At 29.2% G+C, this 21,572-nt stretch overlaps 4 protein-coding genes across 4 annotated transcripts; all 4 read right to left on the minus strand.

The window, feature by feature from the left end:
* Positions 1-1,938: 1,938 nt before the first annotated feature.
* Positions 1,939-2,860, minus strand: LOC148582002 (uncharacterized). The gene has a single exon (XM_088497712.1). The coding sequence runs from the start codon at positions 2,817-2,819 to the stop codon at positions 2,034-2,036; it is 786 nt and encodes a 261-aa protein (XP_088353838.1). The 5' UTR covers positions 2,820-2,860; the 3' UTR covers positions 1,939-2,033.
* Positions 2,861-3,544: 684 nt separating this feature from the next.
* LOC107621329 (uncharacterized) lies at positions 3,545-7,539 on the minus strand. Its single transcript, XM_016323359.3, has 4 exons — positions 7,421-7,539; positions 7,050-7,292; positions 5,635-5,794; positions 3,545-3,848 (listed from the first exon to the last, which is right to left on the minus strand). Exons 1-4 carry the CDS (start codon positions 7,517-7,519, stop codon positions 3,724-3,726), a joined length of 627 nt encoding a protein of 208 aa, XP_016178845.2. The 5' UTR covers positions 7,520-7,539; the 3' UTR covers positions 3,545-3,723.
* Positions 7,540-10,779: 3,240 nt separating this feature from the next.
* LOC148582003 (uncharacterized) lies at positions 10,780-12,110 on the minus strand. Its single transcript, XM_088497713.1, has one exon. The coding sequence runs from the start codon at positions 12,005-12,007 to the stop codon at positions 11,366-11,368; it is 642 nt and encodes a 213-aa protein (XP_088353839.1). The 5' UTR covers positions 12,008-12,110; the 3' UTR covers positions 10,780-11,365.
* Positions 12,111-17,500: 5,390 nt separating this feature from the next.
* CTF7 (protein) lies at positions 17,501-20,101 on the minus strand. The gene is made up of 5 exons (XM_016323839.3): positions 19,639-20,101; positions 19,467-19,562; positions 19,312-19,380; positions 18,645-18,979; positions 17,501-17,775 (listed from the first exon to the last, which is right to left on the minus strand). The coding sequence occupies exons 1-5, from the start codon at positions 20,056-20,058 to the stop codon at positions 17,586-17,588; spliced, it is 1,110 nt and encodes a 369-aa protein (XP_016179325.1). The 5' UTR covers positions 20,059-20,101; the 3' UTR covers positions 17,501-17,585.
* Positions 20,102-21,572: the final 1,471 nt, after the last annotated feature.

Genomic DNA, 21,572 nt, shown 5'->3' on the forward strand with positions numbered 1-21,572 from the left:
AAATTACACCCTACCTAATTTAATATTATTCAATTTCTAATTACACTAAATTAATATAACAAACTCTAATCACACATTTTATTAAAAAATTTAATAAAATACTTAATAAAATCCTAAACAAAAAAAATTTAAAGAAAGAAACAAAAATTATAAAAAAATTATCTCTGATGGTGATTGCAGGATAGTAAAAGCGTAGTAATGACAAGAAGCGACAATAAAATTTACGGTGGTAGAGCTAAGGTTGAATAGAATAAACAACAAAAAAAAATGAACAACAAACATACCTTTGATGCGGTGTACCTTAGCCGCGATGACGACTTCCAATGACAAGGGACACTAGCAATGGAGACAGAGATTTTCCACGGAGACTCTAGTAGCAATGACGGCGACGTGCTGATCTGTGACGACAACAGGACTAAGCGGAAGCGACGGTAACTCCAATTGGTGGTGCAGTCAGGGACGGGTCTAGAAATATTATTATGGGGCCAATAACATATAATATTAAAAAATTAAGCAAAAAATTATATAATATAAGATGTATTGCAAAAATATACCGATAGAGAATATATTTTAAAGTACAAAAAATATGTGTGTACTTTTTATTAACGAAATGGTCATTTTTTTGTATCATAAAATTCATCGGTAGTAGAATCTATGTCAAATTTTTCAACAATTTTCTTTTCAATATAATTAAAAGACAATTAGCAAAAAATTCATCTTTTATTTTATTTTTGAGTCATTTTTCACAATATTCATAGCTGAAAAAGATCTTTCAGTTATAACAATTGAAACAGAGATAATTAATACCAAATGAATCAAGAAAAACGGTCAAAAAAAGAAAAAAATTCATTTTATGGGATTTAAAAAATTTATTTAATTAAAAATATTAGTAATAATATCTTTTGCATATTTTTTAATACTGTTACTTACTTTAAATATTAAAAATTATTAATATTTAGGATTGATTGGAGTTTTATTTATACTAGACTAAATATTAAATAATTTTTTTTTAAAATCAAATCATACTTAATAACTTATTACTATTAATTTAAAAAAAAAAAAGCCCCATATGTCTGTCCCTAGATGCAGCAACCTTCTTCAATGGAGAGACAAAAGAGAAAAAGAGAATAGAGGGTTTGCAGAAGTGAGCCAAAGAGATTTTACATTGAATTTTATCCCAAAATTCGATGGTAAGGTGTTTGTCGTTGTCTAAACGTCATGTTTTACTAAATCGTGTTATCATTGAAAATTTCTGATAAAAATCCAAGTTAAATTTGACGCTAATAAAATTAATTTTTGTGTCTTTATTTACCGTTGGATTTAGTTACAAAATTTTAAATAAAACAATAATTTATTTGAGAGACGAATTTTTACTAGTAACCGTCGAAAAATCCATCTATAAATTTGCTGATAATATCTATCACTAAATTCAACAGTAAATTTAACAGTATTAACTACATTTTTTGTGGTATAATATAGACTAGTATTTAATAATATTTTTTAAATAAAATACTATGTCCAAATTTAAAGTGTAGTGTTCTTTGCATTTTTATTGTTAAGTAATGTTTTTGTGTGATATTAAAAGAGGAGTGCTAGGGCAGTAATTTTGTTATTTGTAACCATCAAATAGCTATTAATGATGATTTTAATGGTGTGAGATTGGTATGAAATTTCATCCAATAACTCACTTTTCTTTGGTTACATGTTGGTTAGAATTTGAAAAAACTGAAAATGCTACATCATATATGCTGTATTCTTTATAGTTTAGAGTGTGACGATTCTCAAACATCACGATACTTTTTTAAAATTTTTATTGCTGCAATTAGTTTTATACTTTTTTTCTTTATAAACGTGAATGAGCTAGAAAAGATATGAGTAAAGAATTATTGCTCAATCATCATGAACCTTACATACATTTTTTATTTGTGTTTGGCTGTACAAGTTTAGATATGAAAAGCAAATTAGAAGGTAGGCTATCGCGAATGAAAGAATATAAAAATTAAAGAAGAAGAAAGACATGGGATCCATGTGGTTCAGAAGAAAGACATTTGCTTCCACTGCATAGGGACAGTGCAGTTCCTGTTAGGGTTTGCTAACCTTCCTGAATAATCTTTTTCATTCCGAAATTGAATCTTCAAGTCTTCGCAACGGGGACTCATTTCCACATCCGACACCCATATTTCACCATAATAGATTGCCTCAACCTTAATCTGCATCCCGAAATTAAGAGACCCATCTTTCACCCTATCTTTCTCTATCTCCTCCACCAAACTTTGATCGTTATTACTATCCGTCGTCCTCTCGAAGTTCACGCGCAGTTTGACGTACTCCCCTTTGTCCAAATAAAAAGGGTATGACGAAGCGGAAGAAAGAACGTCTTCGGGGTTGGTTTTGTAGAACAGGGTGAAATCAATGGTTCTGAAGTAAATGGATGAGACGTTGGTGTTGATGATGGTAAACTTTGCGTGCCACGTGGCACCGAGGCTTCCATTGGAGAGGTACATGGAATTGATGGTAAAAACGGGTGGAACAGGGTCCTGGGTGGGTGTCCCTAAGCTCCTATAGATAGGCAAGAAGATGAGAACGATGAAGACGGTTATGCAGAAGATGTCTTGAATCATCTCGCATGTTCTTTCATACAATGTCTCCTCGTCCAAGCGGTAATATTTTGGTAACACCGGGGCTTTGGGTTCCACGGTAATTGACAAGCCTTCATCTTCTTCATCATCATCATCATCATGTTGGGTTTCTGATTGAGGCAAAGGGGAAAACCTGTAAGCATGGTCTCGCTCGTTTTGGGGCTCGCCGGCGGAGGCCATGCTTATTGGCTCCTTGATGAACACGGCCGTACCAAGGGGAGGAGAAAACAAATGCAGAGAGATACAACAATAATAGCTAATTATTAATAGCTATATATGAGAGGCGTTATTTCTATAAATTCATATAGTAATTAATTACCCAGACCAACATGTTTAAACAATGTGAATAACTATAGTCCAGTAATAATAATTAGTTTCTTACAGCTGGTTAATATTAATTAATGTGGGATATTATATTATGGAAAAGTTTAGGAAACAGCAACTTTGTTAAATTCTGTCCAGCATGTAACCAGTAAAAAAAAGTGAACCATTGGATGAAATCTCATACCAATCGCACACCATTAAAACCATCATTGATGATTATTTGATGACTACAAATCACAAAAATTGCTGCTCCTAACATTCCTCTTATATTATATATAATGCGGTTTGTGGTGCCAATGGTTGTTTGGTAATTAATTACAATGGCTAGCCTCCATTGATCAATCCTATCTGTAGCTGATACGTGGACAGGTGTAGCTCTAATGATTTTTGTTTTCAAGTTGCTAATAATGACAGTAAATTATTATTGGTTAAGCACACATGGAAAATATAGTTTAGTGTGATAAGAATTAAAAAAATATCATGAGTTTGTTCTAGAGTAATTCGAAGACTAAAATTTAAAGTAAAAAAATTCAACCCAGAATCTGTGTAAAATAGAAGGATATATCATCAAGGGAGCTATATTATTTATCTTTTATTTATTATGCAGATCAGAGTAAATATCGATAAGTTCAAAACCTTTATTATTAACCAGATTTCGAAAGAAAGAAAAAAAAACCACTTATATCATCTTTGTATTTTCCTCTTTATTTGGGCCATTAATTAAGACTTAATTCCTTTTTCTAGACTCACAAAAATTGAGCTAGTATGTCCACTCCTTTGGCAATCCCATAAGATCAGGAGGAGAAGGAACAGTAGTATTTTGCTGCCCTTCCATTTGCTGCTTCACCACTTCATCATCGTTTTTGTTTACGCGTTTCCAGATTCCTGCCATAACACCAAAGATAATTAGTGATGAATAATCCTCTTTAAGGATATCACTGTTACTATATTATTTATTTACTTTCTTTTATATTATTTGTGGTTGGAGATATGTCACACGTCTCATTAATTGAAATTAATATATTTTTTAAAAAATCTATAAAAACTTCTGATCAAATTTTAAATACATTGGTTAACGAAGCGTTTTCGCCATTTTTATACAAATAAAGCTAGAATAATAAACCCCTTTTATGTAAGCAAACATTTGGGTAATAATGTCTATGCATGATATTCATCACAAATATTGCAATTAATTTGGATAAATTGGAGTTGTAACAAATGATCTAGTCAGGTTAGTAAAGGGACGGAATTTTGTACAATCAATTTAACTCATCTAAATCTTGATGATTTCACTCCAGCAACATTGTTTGATATTTTCTGGCCGGATCAAGATCTTTTAAAAAAAATTTGATAATTGGTAAAATGAGTAGTTAAAATTATTTTTAAATTAAAACAATAATAAGATATATATTTTATAAAATTATAAAATAATGATAATTAATTTTTCATTTTATTATTTTATTAACTTTTTTTTTAGAAGATCTAAATCTTTTCTAATTAGTTACAACTTGCAAAAAGATTAAAATTCATATATATGTGTATTCTATCTAATCTTTTCTAAAATAACATATAATTTATTCTTTTTAATGAATTAATTTTTGATTGGTTGATATTTTAATTACTTAATATACTAATAATTTGAAATTTACCCCTCTCTCATGAGTTTCACTCCATTTTAACATCACTTTCAGTTATAAACTTTTTGTTGTCGTCAAATTAGAGCCTACACTTGCTGTTGCAAGATTATCAAATTAACAAAAGATGATGTACTTTCAAATATGATATCGTACCGAATATTATTATAATAACAATTTTTTATACATATAAATGATCGATGAATTATTTCTTTTTTTAAGAATGATATTTCTTTTCTTATTTGACCACTGTTTTCTGATTAAATAGAAATCTTCAGAAACCTCTAAAACTGTACCTAAATACCTTCATACTGAGACGGATTCTTTATGCTCTGTTCTAGCTATATAAAGTCTAATTAATTGTTAATTAGAACCAATATTTAAGTTAGTAAATTTGTAATAGTTTTTCAATAATTTTTTCTATCGATATTATTTCAATAATTTCTTTTTCTTCAGCGAAAAAGATTTAGGGAGGAGTTTTTTTATTAATATTTTAAAAATTATATCATGATCTATTTTAAATTATAATTTAATTATAAATGATCTCTATTATGGTTAAAATATTAATTTTAATTAAATTTAAGTAATTTAAATTACTAGTATAATCAGTAATTAAATTAAATTATCAATTAATTAAAAATTGACACATCATAAAGAATAAATTATATATTATTTTAGAGAAGATTGAGTATATATATATATATACCTAACATAAAGAGGTAATAGGCTTAGTATGCCATTCTTAAATTTTATGTGTCCTGGAGAAATTTTCTTGTTTTGCATTATTAGTTTGAAAGGCTAAACATATATATATTTTTTTGTTTGATTTAAATGAGCGATTATTTATAAAAAAAAAAAATAATTCTTAATAAAAGGAAAGAATAGTCAAATAATTTTTATACATAAAGTATTTGATAATTTAATAATAAAATTGTGTATCAAAGCAAATATATTAAATAGAATAGTACAAATAAATTAAAGTAGGTAAAGAAAAAGAAAAGTTAAACTCGGTAATATGAAATGACGAGAACACTAACCTTTGCAACGGGTGAGTTTGTTATTATGGTTGGTGTGTGACTTTTGAATTGGAAGTGGAGGATGATGGGTTGAAGAATGAGGAGGAGGAAGAAACACACCAGTGCCACGGCTACCTGATGAGTCAGAGAAGGAGCCACTTGTCTGTTGTTTCCCATTTACCTACACATTGAACCATTCATACCCATATTGTGTTTATATCTTTTCATATATATTCCGAAAATATTTTACAATATTCAGGAAAATAGATGAATATACAGTAGAGAAATGCTAGGGACCAACAATTTTTATGTTTTGTAATTATTAATTGGCCATCAATAATATTTTTAATGGTATGAAATTATATCCAATAATAAGAAATCACTTATTTTTCTTTTGATGGTTCAATGCTGGCCACAAAAAGTAAAAGTTGCTGGCCCGGTGGTATTACACAGGTGATGTTAAATCTATGGGAAAGTCTTTGAGTCAACGTTCCACATTTGAAGTCAATATTTAATACAAGAAAAAATATTAAAAATCTTATAAATAAGAATATTTAAAATTTAAACTTAATAGAAATTTATTTTTAGTGAATTTTATTATAAATTTATTTAATAATTTGTTATATGTTGACTGAAATTGATTGTCATAGAATTAATGTTCCTATATTATTAAACAATAAATACAAATATAAAATTACACGTTAAAAATAGAAAAAATATAACTTAAATGAATAGAAATAATAAAATTATGCTTTAATCAAATTAGTATTTAGTGTTAAAAACAATATATTATTACCTACCCGAAACAAGATTATTATCCAAAAGGCAATATAATTAATATTCTACAAATTATTTAAAAATAATATTTGAGATCTAAGTTATATATTGTATAGCACCACTTTTAAGTATAATTTTTTAAATAAAATAGTTATAATTTATAATATACAATAACTACAATTATATTATGTGTATACTAAAATTCAACTATTGAATTAGTTATCTTATAAAATATACGTGAAAATATAAAATATACATAAAAAATAAATTAAATATGATATGTATCTATAAACAAATATTATATAGTGATTAATTTAATGAGAAATTTATAATATGCACATAATATTTTTGTAATAATTATTATGTGTATAAAGTAAAAAAAAAAAAAGAATTGTTTCATATTGCATATACCAAAAGATGGAATAAATATCACTAATTTCCCTTCATTATTTAATATATATAACCATGAATGAATAAAGGAGTGAAGCAATAATGGAAGCCAAAAACGCCAAAAATGAAGGTTAAGCGAAACAAGGTGAACAGAACAATTGATTTCCGGATAATATGGCCTAATAAAGGCCTTAAAAAAAAGAAGAAATTAAAGAAAGAGAATATGACAATCTAGTGCATGTTCTGGTTTGGTTATTGGCTTAAAATACCTGAAGGGGTTGAGGGCGTTGAGGCGGTGAGATGGGATGAATCGTCAGCGGAGGCAGTGGCTGATGAGTTGGCGTAAAACATTGATAACTGTAACTGCAAGGTGCAACTCCACTAAAACCACCAGATGGTGGTGGTGGTGGTGGTAGCGGCAGAATTTGTGCTACCGGCAGAAGAGGTGCTGGTGTAATAGTCCAAACAATTTGCCCAGCTGCTGCTAGCGGCGGTGCCAGAATTATGGGTCCCTATCAAAACCAATCACAAAACAAAGAAAGAAAAAATAAATAAATAATTCGCGCCTACGCAGTAGCAACTCAGCTCATTTACTTGCTGTGTCTTGAAAGAGGAGAGAAAAAGAGAGAAGGAAGCAAACCTGTGGATACGGTGGTGGTGGTGGTGGTGGTAGCGGCGGAACAGGGTTTGATATCCGAGAAAAGTGTTGTGGTCGTGGGAGTGGCTCCGCCATATTCATAAGGTATTTGGAAAACAAGGTGCGCGGACAACACTCACTCACTCACATATAAAGCTGGGAACCAAATACAATTTCACACCAATTCTTCAAATATGATTATTATTATTATTATTATTATTATTATTATTATTATTATTATTATTATTATATAATACTATATAATCAGTAAATATTATTATTTTTTGTTAATATTTAGTGAATAATAATTTGTATTTATATTTATAAAAATTTTACATATAAATAATATATAATTTATATTTATATTTATCAAAATTTTGTACACATACAATTTGCATCTATATTTTTTTAAAAATTTTCACAAATAAATCAATAAAATTTATTTGTTAAAAATAATTTAATATTTATGTTAGTATTAAAAATTACTAACCCCAATAGTTTCTATATATATATATATTAGAATGTAAAGTATTTATCATCTTAATTAACATACAGGAATATTAACTTTAAACTATATATATATATATATATATATATATATATATATATATATATATATATATATATATATATTATTGATGCCAAGTCTTTATATAATCGTAAATTCAAACAAAGTACTAAATAAAAAAAAAAGAAAATATAAATAAACTTGTGTTAAACAATATCAATTCATAATTTTTTTTAAATAATTTGTTTAATTTTAATTTGGTCAATATTTTAAATTAATAAAACAATTTTTCCATCTTACATTTATAATTTAATTTCTATAAGAGAAAAACTTTCTTGTTAATACTTATTATCAGGGACGGAGCCAAGTGGTAGGAAAGGGGGTAATAGTCCCCCTAATTTTAATTTTTTACATGTAAATTATATATAAATTTTAGTTTACTCCCCCTTAAAATTTTATTTTAGTCTTAGTTTATTGTATAAATATTTTTGGTCCCTTTCTAATATTTTATCTAACTCTGCCCCTGCTTATTATTGATTACTAAGTTGACTCAAATTTTACTAATATTAAATACTACAATATTACGTGTATACAAAAAAATCAATTACCAAATTTGTTATTTGTATAATTAAGATATATATTAAAATATAAAATACATATTAAAAATAAATTAAAAAAATATTTATTTATACATAAATATATAATAATTTGTTTTTTACGTATATATGATATTTTCGTATTAAATATTATAATGAATCAATTAAATTATGTTTTATGTTATCAAATAATAGAAAAAACAAATTGACTTAATATACTAAAAATGATAAATTTATATAACTCATAAACTCAACTCTTCCTAAAAAGTTAAGAATATCTAGGCATATTAATGCTATTGAACTTTTTCCCTCTTCATATTGGGCTTGGTCAATGATTCCTTAGTCCCGTATAGTTTTGACTTACGACACACTGATTTTGTTTCTTCTGGATCTTAGTTTTATTTAAAAAAAAAAAATTAAAATGACAATTAAATTTTATCTAGGATTAATTAGTCTTTAAAAAAAATATCAATTAAGTTATTATATCTGTCCTTTTATTAATAGATAGCATAAAATAAAATAAAATTGTCTATGTATTTCGTTATCTACAGTAGTGTGTGTCCGTTACTATCACATGATGAGTAAAATATTATTAGCTTTTAAACAAAATAAATAATTTATTTTTTTTAATAGAAATATTTTATTTAACTAATAGACTAACCAAGTTGATTTGTAACAAAACGGTATTGTTGGATCTTATTTTGGAAGTTAGTGTTTTTGTTTTCGGTATTGTTCTTGGTTTATAGGCCTTTGGGCCGTGAACCCATTAAAAAGAAGTATCTCTCATGTACCACACATTGAAATTTAGTTCAGAAGTTCCAGACCAAAAAAGAAAAATTATTAGTTCAGAAGTTAGTTAATGTAGAAAATAATGCAAGTATGCAACTTAACCCAAATAGGGTGCATATACAAGGTTTTAATACTGCTTCATGGTTCATACTTCATAACATGGTGGTTACATATGCTTAATCATTTGACTTCTCTAGATTTTTTAGCTAGGCTTTTGTTGCACTATATTTCTCTTTTACTTGTAGATTTATCCAGATGAATCTAGATCTTTCTATGCATTGCAGCAATGTGCAAAATGCAACATAGAAACTCATTTGTGAAGGGGCTGCAATAATTTTATATAATTAATTAATTGAAGCATAGGATTTTATATATCGCAAGACATGGTAAAACTGAATTGTTCAGTCTTATTAGGTTTTGCAAAGCCTAGCTAAATCGCTAGATATACACTTCAAAAGGCCACCACATAGTAGTGCTTGCCTGCTTGGTGCTATTGCCGCTACCTAGTTATATTAGTGGTAGATAACTAGAGATAAATGACGGATATGCACCCAGCAATTAACTGCTAATGACACGAGTGCTCTCTTGGAAGTTGGAATTGGAGTATTGGACCAAGGGTTTTAGAAATTTACTGTACCGAAAAGATAATATAAACGAATAAATAAATTATTAAAAAATTAAAATATGTTAAAAATCAGCAAATATTAAATAATAAATATACATTTTTAAGATGATTTTTTTTTTCAATTTTTCGTTGTAAATATGCATCTAAATATTCTCACCACAATTTTAATTAAATGTATAAACAATTTTTTAAATATAAAATATATTTGTTACTTGTTAAAAAAATATTTTCTAGCCAATGAATTATAACTCAAAATATTCATGTAAGAAATCGCTAGTTCGAATCTCTCTATTTTTCGGGGAATGGATCCTCTCAATTTTTGTTAAGAGAGTAAAGTATAATCTCTCACCATTAATTTTGTAAGTGAGATCAATAATAAATATGAGAGAAAAAACAATAAAGGGCTAGAGATCAAACTTTACACCCTCAAATTTTTTTTTTTTTAACAATGGAGAGGATTCATTTCCCTATTTTTCGTTAAGAAATTTTTTTAATTATTTTTTTAATTTTTTCAAGCATATATATTTTTTAAAATTATTTTCGTACAGTACGAATAATAATGTTCATTTCCTTTCCTTGATTCTCTCTTCCTCTCACGTTTATTTCCGCAACTTCGCACATTGGTATTTCAATCAAGAGAATTTGTTTTCCTAAACTCTTCATCTACCTTTTTTTAAGGTCTTTATGCTAAATGAGATTTAACAACCTGATTAATCCATTATCCATAATGTCAGCGAGTTGGACATGCTAACGGACACACATTCAATAGCCAAACGATGGAGAACACACAGGAAATCTTCAACTAACAATTTATGAAACGTTAAACGCAAGAAAACAATATAAATTAAAAAAACCCCAAAAGGGGGAAAAAGCAGCATCTTTTTCTTAAATATTATTGCTGGATTTGCCTTCAACCTAGAGATTGAAATCACCATCTCTCAACTTAGAAGAATGATATAAAAAAGCAGCCCTTGCTGTCCCACGCCCACCATTCTGTTACAACTCACAATAATCCTTTCCCATCATAAACCATAACGACCAATTTTCCCACCTCAAACAAAACAAAAAAGAAAGAAAAGAAAATTGATCAAATAACAGAAAGCACCCTCTCTCCAAGCAAGGGGCAAAGCCGTCACAAAAACCATCGTCCTACGCCCAAAGTGTATAACCAATTATCAATACTATAGACTAATGTTCACCGAATTATTAATTAATTGTATAATCAATGTCAAAAAAAGCAGTGTGGAAGTTACACCTTCCGTTTGCTATAGTAAACCACACCGCATCCGATAACTCTCGCTTTTTTCTTAGTTTCCGAAAAAGCCCCCGAGCTTTTTCCATCTATGCTCAACTAATATTCACACCATACCATACGAGTCGCCACCACTGAGAGGCATAAAGAGAAATTTGAAGTTTAGAACACGTCATTCTTACCCGGAACCCCTTACGGGACGGGCAACCGGACCAGCCGGTGACCTAAACCCAACTGTCACCGCATCATAAACGCACCAATGAAAACCGCTATCCATTCCCGCCGAACAGTGCTTGCAAGCCGCACCGCTGCCAGTGGCCATCTTCAACACGAACCTCTCCTTCTCCATCTGTAACTCCATCAACCGTTTCTCGTACTCCACTCGACTCAAAACCGAAACCCCCGCGCCGGCGTACGAAACGACGTTGTTCCGGCGCAGGAGAACCACGTTCGCCGGCGACGAGATGTTGTGGTTGATGATGTTGTTGGCGCTGCCGTTGCGGGAGCCTTTGTTGCGTGTCCGGTTCCGCTTTGGACGCCGGGATCGCTTGACGTAGAAGAAGGATGAGGCGGCCGCGGAGCTTTCGGCGGCGACTATGGCGGCAACGTTAACCTTTGCGGTGATTGGGATTTTGCGATTGGTGCCGAAGGTAGCGAGATAGACGGAGAAGTGGTGTGGGGACATTCCGATCTTGTGGCTGAGGAAGGAGAGGAACTTGTTGAAGTTGAAGGAAGCGTTGACGGTGAATTGGCCGAGGGTGGACTCGGTGTCGCCGTCGAAGTAGACGACGGAGATGGGGGCACCTTCGCTGTCGAACATTGTGTTTTGGGATGAAAATTGAAGTGACGACGACGCGAGAGGAATGATTGAAGGAGTGAAGTATGTGGGGGGAATTAGAGGGATGGAGGGTTCTGAACTAATCGAATATATATAAAAGAATAAAACGTATAAATAAATACGGGGTAAAAGAATGTGCCATGGCAGTTTAGTAATTTGAGAATGGCGGTAGGGGTAACATTGGAATTGGAAGTATGTGGAGACTGAATTGGTGACTTGGGGGTCAAGAAAAAGGCAAAATCGAATTTTTTTTTGTGGGCTGCTGGGCTTCCCATGGGATCATCTATTTATTTAGGTAAAAAATGCGCATCTTTTATCGTATAATTACCCAAAAAAAAACCATATAATTAGATAATAATTTAGCTAAATTTATTAAATTATTTAATAATTCTCAGTTATTAATATTGTATAGAGATAAATGTAGGTGAGTTTTTGTTATTTATTTATTATGAATAAATTACATTTTCTTTAATTCTTGATTGACATTAGTATTTTAAAAAAAAAAACACTATTCATACTTTAACACTTGGAAGTAGTATAAAAAAAAAATTTTTAATTAATAACATAAAAAATTTGTATTTAATTATTAAAAAAAATATGATATAAAAACAATATTTATTATAAAACATATAGACATAATAGAATTGATACAGTTTTATATATTTGGAAAGGTTAATAATAATAATAATAATAATAATAATAATAATAATAATTTATCAAAAGCAATACGAGAAAGGGGATGTAAATTGAATATAAAACTCCTAAATTTATATGAAAAAAAAAAAATTAACCATCAACTCAATATAAGTGTGTATTTGTATGTAAAGTTAATGTAATATTTTTTTTAAACGAAATTTTAATTAAGCTCTTCAATATAGATAAAAATGATTATTTTTACACCCCTATTCTTAAAAGTTAAACTTATGTGGCATTCAAATAGAACCTTTGTAAATTTAACAGCGTAGAATTTAAAATCATATTATAAGATATAAGATTTCCACAGAAAGAGGTACATTGACATAGTAAGTGAATTATAGTCTCAACAAAATAATTGAATGGGATTCTAATTTAGACGAAAAGTATTTGTCTCCAATCAATCTTGCTAACACTGATGTTTATAGAGGCCCTTTGAAAAGGATATTAAAATTAAATATAATAAACACACAGAGAATCATGCACCTCCTAGATAAATCTTAGATTTGCATCAAAGAATAAATTATAATTAATTTTTGTGTGGTCTAACACTTAATTTTGAAGGTCATGTGTTATTAAAATATTTTAATTTTGTGAGATTACTCATAATGTTGTACGTTATGTTATTAAATCTATTGAATTCGTATTAAAATTATCTCAAATTTCATACATAAAATACAATGGGATGTTAATTGATAGTATATACAAAAAGTTAATTTTGTTTTTTCATACAATAATAGTAATAGTAATAATATTTAAAATTAGAATTTCATGCGTATTATCCACACACCCTTCACTACTAGACTACTAGTTAAATAATAAGGTTTTAAACCAAATAAATAAGGTCAAGTTTAGTAATAATTTGTGCAAATAATAATAATAAAAATAAATTTAGGGGGCAGCAATTTTATTGAATTTTGGCCAACATGTAACCAATAGAGAAAGGTGAGTCATTAGATGAAATCTCACACCAATCTCACACTATTAAATCATCATTAATAGTTATTTGATGGCTACCAATCACAAAAGTTGCTGGTCCCTAGCATTGCTCGATAGTAAAATTTTCTGCAATTTGGTTATAATTTTTTTTACTACTTTCTATAGTCTTCAAACTAGGAAAATTTCCTTTAATTTGATTGAATACAAAGGTGGATTTGCTGCTGCTGCTAGCAGTTAACTTGTAGAGATTAGAACAATGTAATCTTCACTTTAAGGTGCATATATATATATATATATATATATATATATATATTAGAACTCTGATGTAAAAATTGGGGCCTTAGCATTTGGCATGATGGGAAGATGCTAGGAAATTGTAATTCCTTTTGTCACCTTATATGTGTGTCACGAGAAAAGAATGGAGTAACAACAAACAATACATTGCGAAATGACAGAGTACATGAAAAATAATTTATAATGAGATAATATTAGTCAATTTATAATTTAAAGTTTTATAATTTAAGATAATTAAAATAATTTTTAACAAGTAGTTGATATTAATAAAAAATAATTATTTAATATTATTAATTGTTTTTTCTTAGAATCTTAGTTTCGTTCCTCTCATTTGTTTAAACCACCTAAAAAAAATTTAAAAAATATAAATAAAAAATTCATCCACTTTTATAAATAAGATAATTTCCCATGGTTAAACAGAATTACTAAAATAAAAAATAAACATTAATGTATATAAATATATATGTGTAGTAAAATTGAGCCAGGTTTAACAGGTTCGATAGAAGTTTTAGTTATAAAGAAAATTTTCTGTTTCTTGAGTTGTTTGTTTCCAAATTTCTTGAAATAGTTATGGTATTTCCAATGCAAGCACCAACCATATGCAAGTTTATTCCCAAACTTACAATTTCTTTGCATTGACAATTTAATTATTCACAATTTGCTATGCTGTTTAAACCCTCGATCCATTACTTAAATCTAATCTAAGAACAAACTAGTGTATCTATCCTAATCCTTACTAAGCCTAAGGGTGATTAACATCAGATCATGTTCTATTAAACCTTTCAGAACATGCTTTTATAAATCACAATTTATATATATATTAAAACTTTAATCTTACTAAGAATTTTTAGAGGCTTTTAATAAACAAATAAATTACAGAGTACAGATAATTAACTTTACAACTTATGTCATTCATTGTTTAACTCCTTATTCATCAATAGGTCTAAATTCTCGTCTATATATTTCATATACATGAATCTAAAGTGGTTTTTTTTAATTGGATGTAAATCCAGTCTTAATATCTCAGCATCCCCATATTTATTAATAGGTCTAAGTTCTTATCTATACATTCTATATACACGAATCTAAAATATTTTTTTGGTTGAATGTGAATCCAGTCACATTATTCTCACCACGCCCTTATTCACTAGTAGGTCCAAGTTCTTATCTATACGTTCCATATACATGAATCTAAAGTGTTTTTTTATTGGATGTGAATCCAGTCACAGAGTATCTCACTATCCCTTTATTCATCAATAGGTCCAAGTTCTTATCTATACATTCCATATACACGAATCTATAGTATTTTTTTAGTTGGATGTGAATCCAGTCACACTATCCTCACCACGCCCTTATTCACTAGTAGGTCCAAATTCTTATCTATACGTTCCATATACATGAATCTAAAGTGTTTTTTTATTGGATGTGAATCCAGTCACAGTATCTCACTACCCCCTTATTCATCAATAGGTCCAAGTTCTTATCTATACATTCCATATACACGAATCTATAGTGTTTTTTTAGTTGGATGTGAATCCAGTCACACTATCCTCACTACCCCCTTATTCACTAATAGGTCCAAGTTCTTGTCTATACGTTCCATATACATGAATCTAAAGTATTTTTTTATTGGATGTGAATCCAGTCACAGTACTCACTACCCCCTTATTCATCAATAGGTCCAAGTTCTTATCCATACGTTCCATATAGATAAATTTAAAAGTGTTTTCTTTTGTTGGATGTGAATTCAGTCACAGTATCTCACCATCCCGTTATTCACCAATAGGTCTAAGTTCTTATCTGTACATTCTATATACACGAATCTAAAAGTATTTTTTTAGTTGGATGTGAATCCAATCACACTATCCTCACCACCTTCTTATTCACTAATAGATCCAAGTTCTTGTCTATACGTTCCATATACATAAATCTAAAGTGTTTTTTTTGTTGGATGTAGTCATGGTATCCTCATCAAATCTTTCACATTTTTCGATCAACATACTCTCATAATTCAAAAGTGTGATCACCTGAGAGTTTTTACGCCTTTGATAGACAACAAATAAGTTATAGAGTACAGATAATCTAACATTCATTACTTAGTCCCTTATTCATTAAAAAGTCCAAGTTCTTATCTATACGTTTCATATACATAAATTTAAAGATTTTTTGGTGTTGGATATGAATCCAGTTGCAGTATCCTCCCCAAATATTTCGCATTTCTTTGATCAACATACTTTCATAAATCACAGTTTATTATATATATATTACCCCACTTTCACGGCCTTTGATAGACAAATGAATTGCAGAGTACAGATAATCCAACTTTATAGCTTATGTCATTCATTGCTTAATCCCTTGTTCTTATCTATATGTTCCATATACATAAATTTAAAGTGTTTTTTTATGTGAATGTAATTACAATATCCTCCCTAAATCTTTTTGCATTCCTTGGATCAACATACTTTTATAAATCTCAGTTTATATATATATATATATATATCCTACTTTTGATAGACAAATGAATTGCAGAGTACAAATAATTCAATTTTGTAACTTATGTCATTCATCACTTGACTCTTTATTCGTCAATAAACCCAAGTTCTTACTACATCTTTCATATACGCGAATCAAAGAAATTTTTTTCTTTTGTAAAATATAAAAAAATTTAATTTCTAATATAACTTAAAATCACATTATTTGTCAGGAGTTAAAAAATTTTTTTTGTTGTTTTTTCATAAAGTTTAGTCTAATAATAGATAGGTGAACTTCAATAATTACATTTACATAATTTACCTGTTTACATATCTATGGGTTCAGCTTTAATAAATATAATTTAAATTAATAATTTAATTTGATAAAATTAAATATACTCATATTATTATACTCATAAGATTAATCATATTTATTCAATTTAAAAAAATTAATTATTTTTTTTACCAAAGATAGAAAGACTCAAACCCGCTACCTCTTACATGAATACAAAAAGAATATGTCATTTGAATTATAACTTATTGGTTTAAAAAAATTAACCATTTGAAAGGTTAATTTTAAACTTAAAAAATAAACGAACTTGTATTTTTTTAACTTCATAATTTTATGTTAAAAACTTTTAAATAAACGTATTCTTATTATTTTAAAAATTTTAATTTAAATAAACATCTTCATATCATTTAAAAGAAATATCTTCTTTTAATTTAAAAATAATATAAATGTATTTATTTTTTAATTTAAAATTAACAATAGTATAAATATTTTTATTTTTATTAAATTAAATTAAATTGTTAATTCCAATTATAAAAATTTTATAATTTTAAATTATTTAAATAAAATTGAATTAATTATAAAAACTAAAAACATAAGTAAATTCGCCAAACTTATAGGCAAGTTCATAGATGTGATGGGTGAACTTTATAAAAACACAAGAAAGTTGAATTTTGAAAAATAATTGTTTTTAATTTATTTTGGAAATTAAAAATTTTATATTTTATAAAAGTTTCCCTAATAACAAAATTAAGTCAGTGATAAGCTAGTCTTAAAAAAAGTGATGACTGATTGAAAATTGAGCAAAATTATATGGAAGGATAATAGCATAAATTAGTATAAGTAAACAGACAATAGAGGTAGTTTTTAATTACTAATCAGTGATCAAAGTATGGGTTGTTTGTTGGGTTCCTTTTTCTCTATCTACAACTGTTTTATCAGCTTTATACACCAAGAATGATCCAGTGCCAGTGTAACTAGAAGCTAATGCCTTTCCAGATGAGGTTGGCTGAGAGAAAGCTAGCTGAGTGCGCTCAAGTGCAGAGCCAGCGCAGAAGCTTTTCCTGCCATCAATCCAAAACAGGCAAATTGGCAAAAGAAAACAAATCAATGTTCTGTACAATTTATTTAAGATTAAGAATAAACAAGATTAAATCCAAGGGGGAGGATATTATCACTCTCAATACAAAAGAACAAACGTTTACAATAAAATCTTGTCAAATTGAGAGTGGCAATATCCACTCCTAAACAAAAGGTAGTATTTAAAACTTGTAAAATGTGACATCGTTTTTCCTTTTAGGGTACGGAAACATAATAATCTCTCCGTTCTCTTTTATCTATTACTGTGAAAATTTGGTACATAGATATAAGAATGTGCCAAATTTCCATAGTTAATAGACAAAAGAAAATGGAGTATTGCTTATTCCATCATTCTTAGCATGTACTGGAGGTTGGAACTTTTGGTTAATGAATTGCCATGAGTTGGTTCAAATGATCTTTAAAGCTGCGTTTGTTTATTGTCTTTTAAATACATAGACACAGACACAAATACACAAAGAGACATATACACAAATACAAAAAAATTTTATTGTGTTTGGTGATACTAAACAAGACACATAATATAAACTAAATATCAATTTTATCTTTATATCATCACCAATGGAATAAGGACAAGAGTAAATTTCTAAGGATAAAAGAGTAAATATTTGTGTCTCATCAATGTGTTTCCGTGTCTCATCTTTTTTTAAAGACACAAAATACATGTATTTTATGTATATTTGTGTGTCACCGTGTCCTTCAAAAATCCGTGTCTCAGCAAACAAACGATGGACGTGTACCACCGTGTCTATGTATTAGTGTTTGATGTCATCAAACAAACGCAGCATAATTTCACATGAGATATAGACCTACTATATAACTATTATAAGTTTACCTCACTGCATCTAGCATATGGACTGCAATGTGTTTTCTCCTGTTGGAGGGAGTAACCCAAACGGCTCGAATGCCACAAACACCTGCAACTGCCTTGTCTTCGCAGAAGATTGCCCCACCAAGCTCCATCACATCAGAGTTACTCGCTGAAACTGCTCTTTTCTTGACCTCTCTTTGAAAAACTATGCTCCCAAACTGGAGAGTGGTTGATTTTGTTTCCCTTTTCTTTCCAATATCAGAATGTCCGGTAAAAGAAGAGATCACTTTAAATGCTTCTTTGATTGGTTCAGCAACTAGACACCCTACAATCCTATGCTGAGATATGAACAGATAGACCTGCACAAATACATAGAGTACACCAATGAACAAATCATTGAGATATATTCACTCAATATTATAGTATCCCCAATACTTGTTCAATAGAAACAGAATTTCAAACAGAAGCAAAATAAAGGCATAAGTTTGTAAGAACTACTAAGAAGTAATAGGTTACACAAGCGCTTTTTATGAATTACACTTGAATTGGTGAATTGTAACAATAGCAATCTACTTACTAAAATGAACTTTAGCCGTTTTAAAATTTTCAATTTTTGTCAACAGATTCAACATTACTTCTCAAGCTATGAGAAAGGGGAAAAATGATGATACGGAAGTAAGAATTGGTCAACCTTACAGAGTTGATGAAGAATCCATCCAGTTCCAAGCTCAATTTCCATCATTCTCACCACATCTTCAACCTGCCACCACCAACAAAATCCCAATTACGCTACCCAAAAATCAGCAAAGAAGAGTGAAAATGTTGATAAGAAACATCGAAAAGTACCTTGTTTCTGTGAGCAGGAGGGTCAGTGTCCAAGACCAAAACGATTCGACCCGTTTTGAGGGTTGGCATCATCAGAACCCTTTCATTGCTCCAACCCTAAACACAAAACATACCAATTAGGAATCAAATCATCAATAGAATGAACACAAGTACAAATTGAAATTGAAATTACTCTGAAAGGGATCCCCTGAGTGTAGCATTTGTGGAAATCGTTGTGCGACTTCTCGCCGTCGAGGTCGCCGGGAGTGAAATTGAAGCCGCAGGTGGAACAAGTTCGCAAGAGGAAATCGGATTGACCGAAATCGAGATGAACCTGGGCGTAGCTCCTCTTCTTGTTTTTAACGACAGTTGTTCCGGTTATGGCGGCGGCGGCGGCGGTGGACGGTGAAGAGGAAGAAGAAGCAGCCTTAGGGTTGGGGCGCGTTCTCTTGGTGTAAGTGATGAAGATGTGATGCTTCGTGTTCTCCCACGTGGTGAGAAGATCGTCATTGTCGTGGGGAAGGGGTTTCGGATGGGAAACAGAAGCAGAAGCTGAAGCTGAAGCTGAAGAGGAAGAAGAAGATTTGAAGAAAGCGCTTATTTTAGACTGCATCTCTTCTCTTGCAATGGAATATGCACATTCTCTTCTAAGTTCAGAATCTGAAGCCACCCACTGTGATTCATATTTGCCGCCAAAACCACCATCAAATTTTCGAGTCAGGTTGCCAGTTTTTGTTTCCCGCGCTCGTTGTATTGTATCTTTGAATAAAGAAGATTAATTTTATTCTCCAGTGAAAAATTAATAAAATGAGAGAATAATTACAATTGAATTTATAACTTTTATTATAGGTCAGTGTTGTTATCTTGATTAAGATGTCATTAGACTCTCTTTTTTTTTTAAATTGATCCATTTTATTGTAAATGCATTTAATAAAGAGATCAAATAAAAATAATAGTTAATAAATAAAATAATAGCTAATTTAATATAAAAATAAAAAAATAATTGTTATGAAAATTAAAAAATAAATTTTATATAATTATTTAACCAATAATTCAATAATTAAATAATAATATATAATAATTAAATCAGTTCAATATATCACTCACCAATTAAACTAATAATTTGATGATTTAGTAGTCTAGCCAATTTGATTACTAATTTGGTTATGGTAACTATGTGTATAAATATGCACATTGAACTTTTAAATATGTATATATACTTAGGCCCAACAAAGAACAAACAAGGGTGCATTTATTTAGAAGGATAAAATATTGAGATATAATACAAAAACATAAAATCGTGTTTGACAAAAATGAGATATAAACAAAAATATTATATTCTGGAATATTGAATTAGTATTTTTTTTTGTCTTTTTTGTTAGAAAGGACACAAAAATACTAAATAAAAACACAACTTATTTTTTCATTATTTTTCTTTTATTATCAATTTATCACTATCAAATTTTTATGATTATATTTTTTATTGTTTTATTTTTTATTCTAAATTGTGTGAAAAAAATAAAAGTCAATTGAACTTTTTATTGTTTATTTATTTTATATTTAATTTATCACCAAAAAAATATAAAAATACTATTTTTTGTATTTCTATTTTTTGTTTCATATTCTCAGTGTCTTGTTTTATTCTCTAAACCAAACTCAATCCTAATGTTGCCACGTAAGAAGATGCATATTATATTAAAGAAATAGATCCTTTCCATTTTTTTTTACTGGAGAGAATAAAATGTGATCTCTCACTTTTAATTCTATAAGTGAGACCAGAAATTAATAAGAGAAAGAGAACAATAAATAGTGAGATCAAACACTACACACTATCTAATTTTTTTTCCACCGGAGAAGATCCACTCCCACATAGTAATGGCAATTTAAACTTGTTTATTAAATATTAAATACATCTAGTCATATGCTAATCACCACTTCCAACATGTACATTCCTTGGGGTAATGCAAGGGTTGTCCCCTTAAACACACACGACCCTGACCTTTTGTAAATTCGGATGTATCGTTGTCTTCTACATGTGTAGAAAAAAATTCTTTCTATACAATAACATTACCCTTAAATAAAAAGGTTAATTTTCATATACTATTTAAACCCACTATTTAAATCTAA

The sequence above is a fragment of the Arachis ipaensis genome, chromosome B10 (genome assembly GCF_059453495.1).
Source record: "Arachis ipaensis isolate K30076 ecotype BB chromosome B10, ASM5945349v1, whole genome shotgun sequence".
NCBI classification, from domain to species: Eukaryota; Viridiplantae; Streptophyta; class Magnoliopsida; order Fabales; family Fabaceae; genus Arachis; species Arachis ipaensis.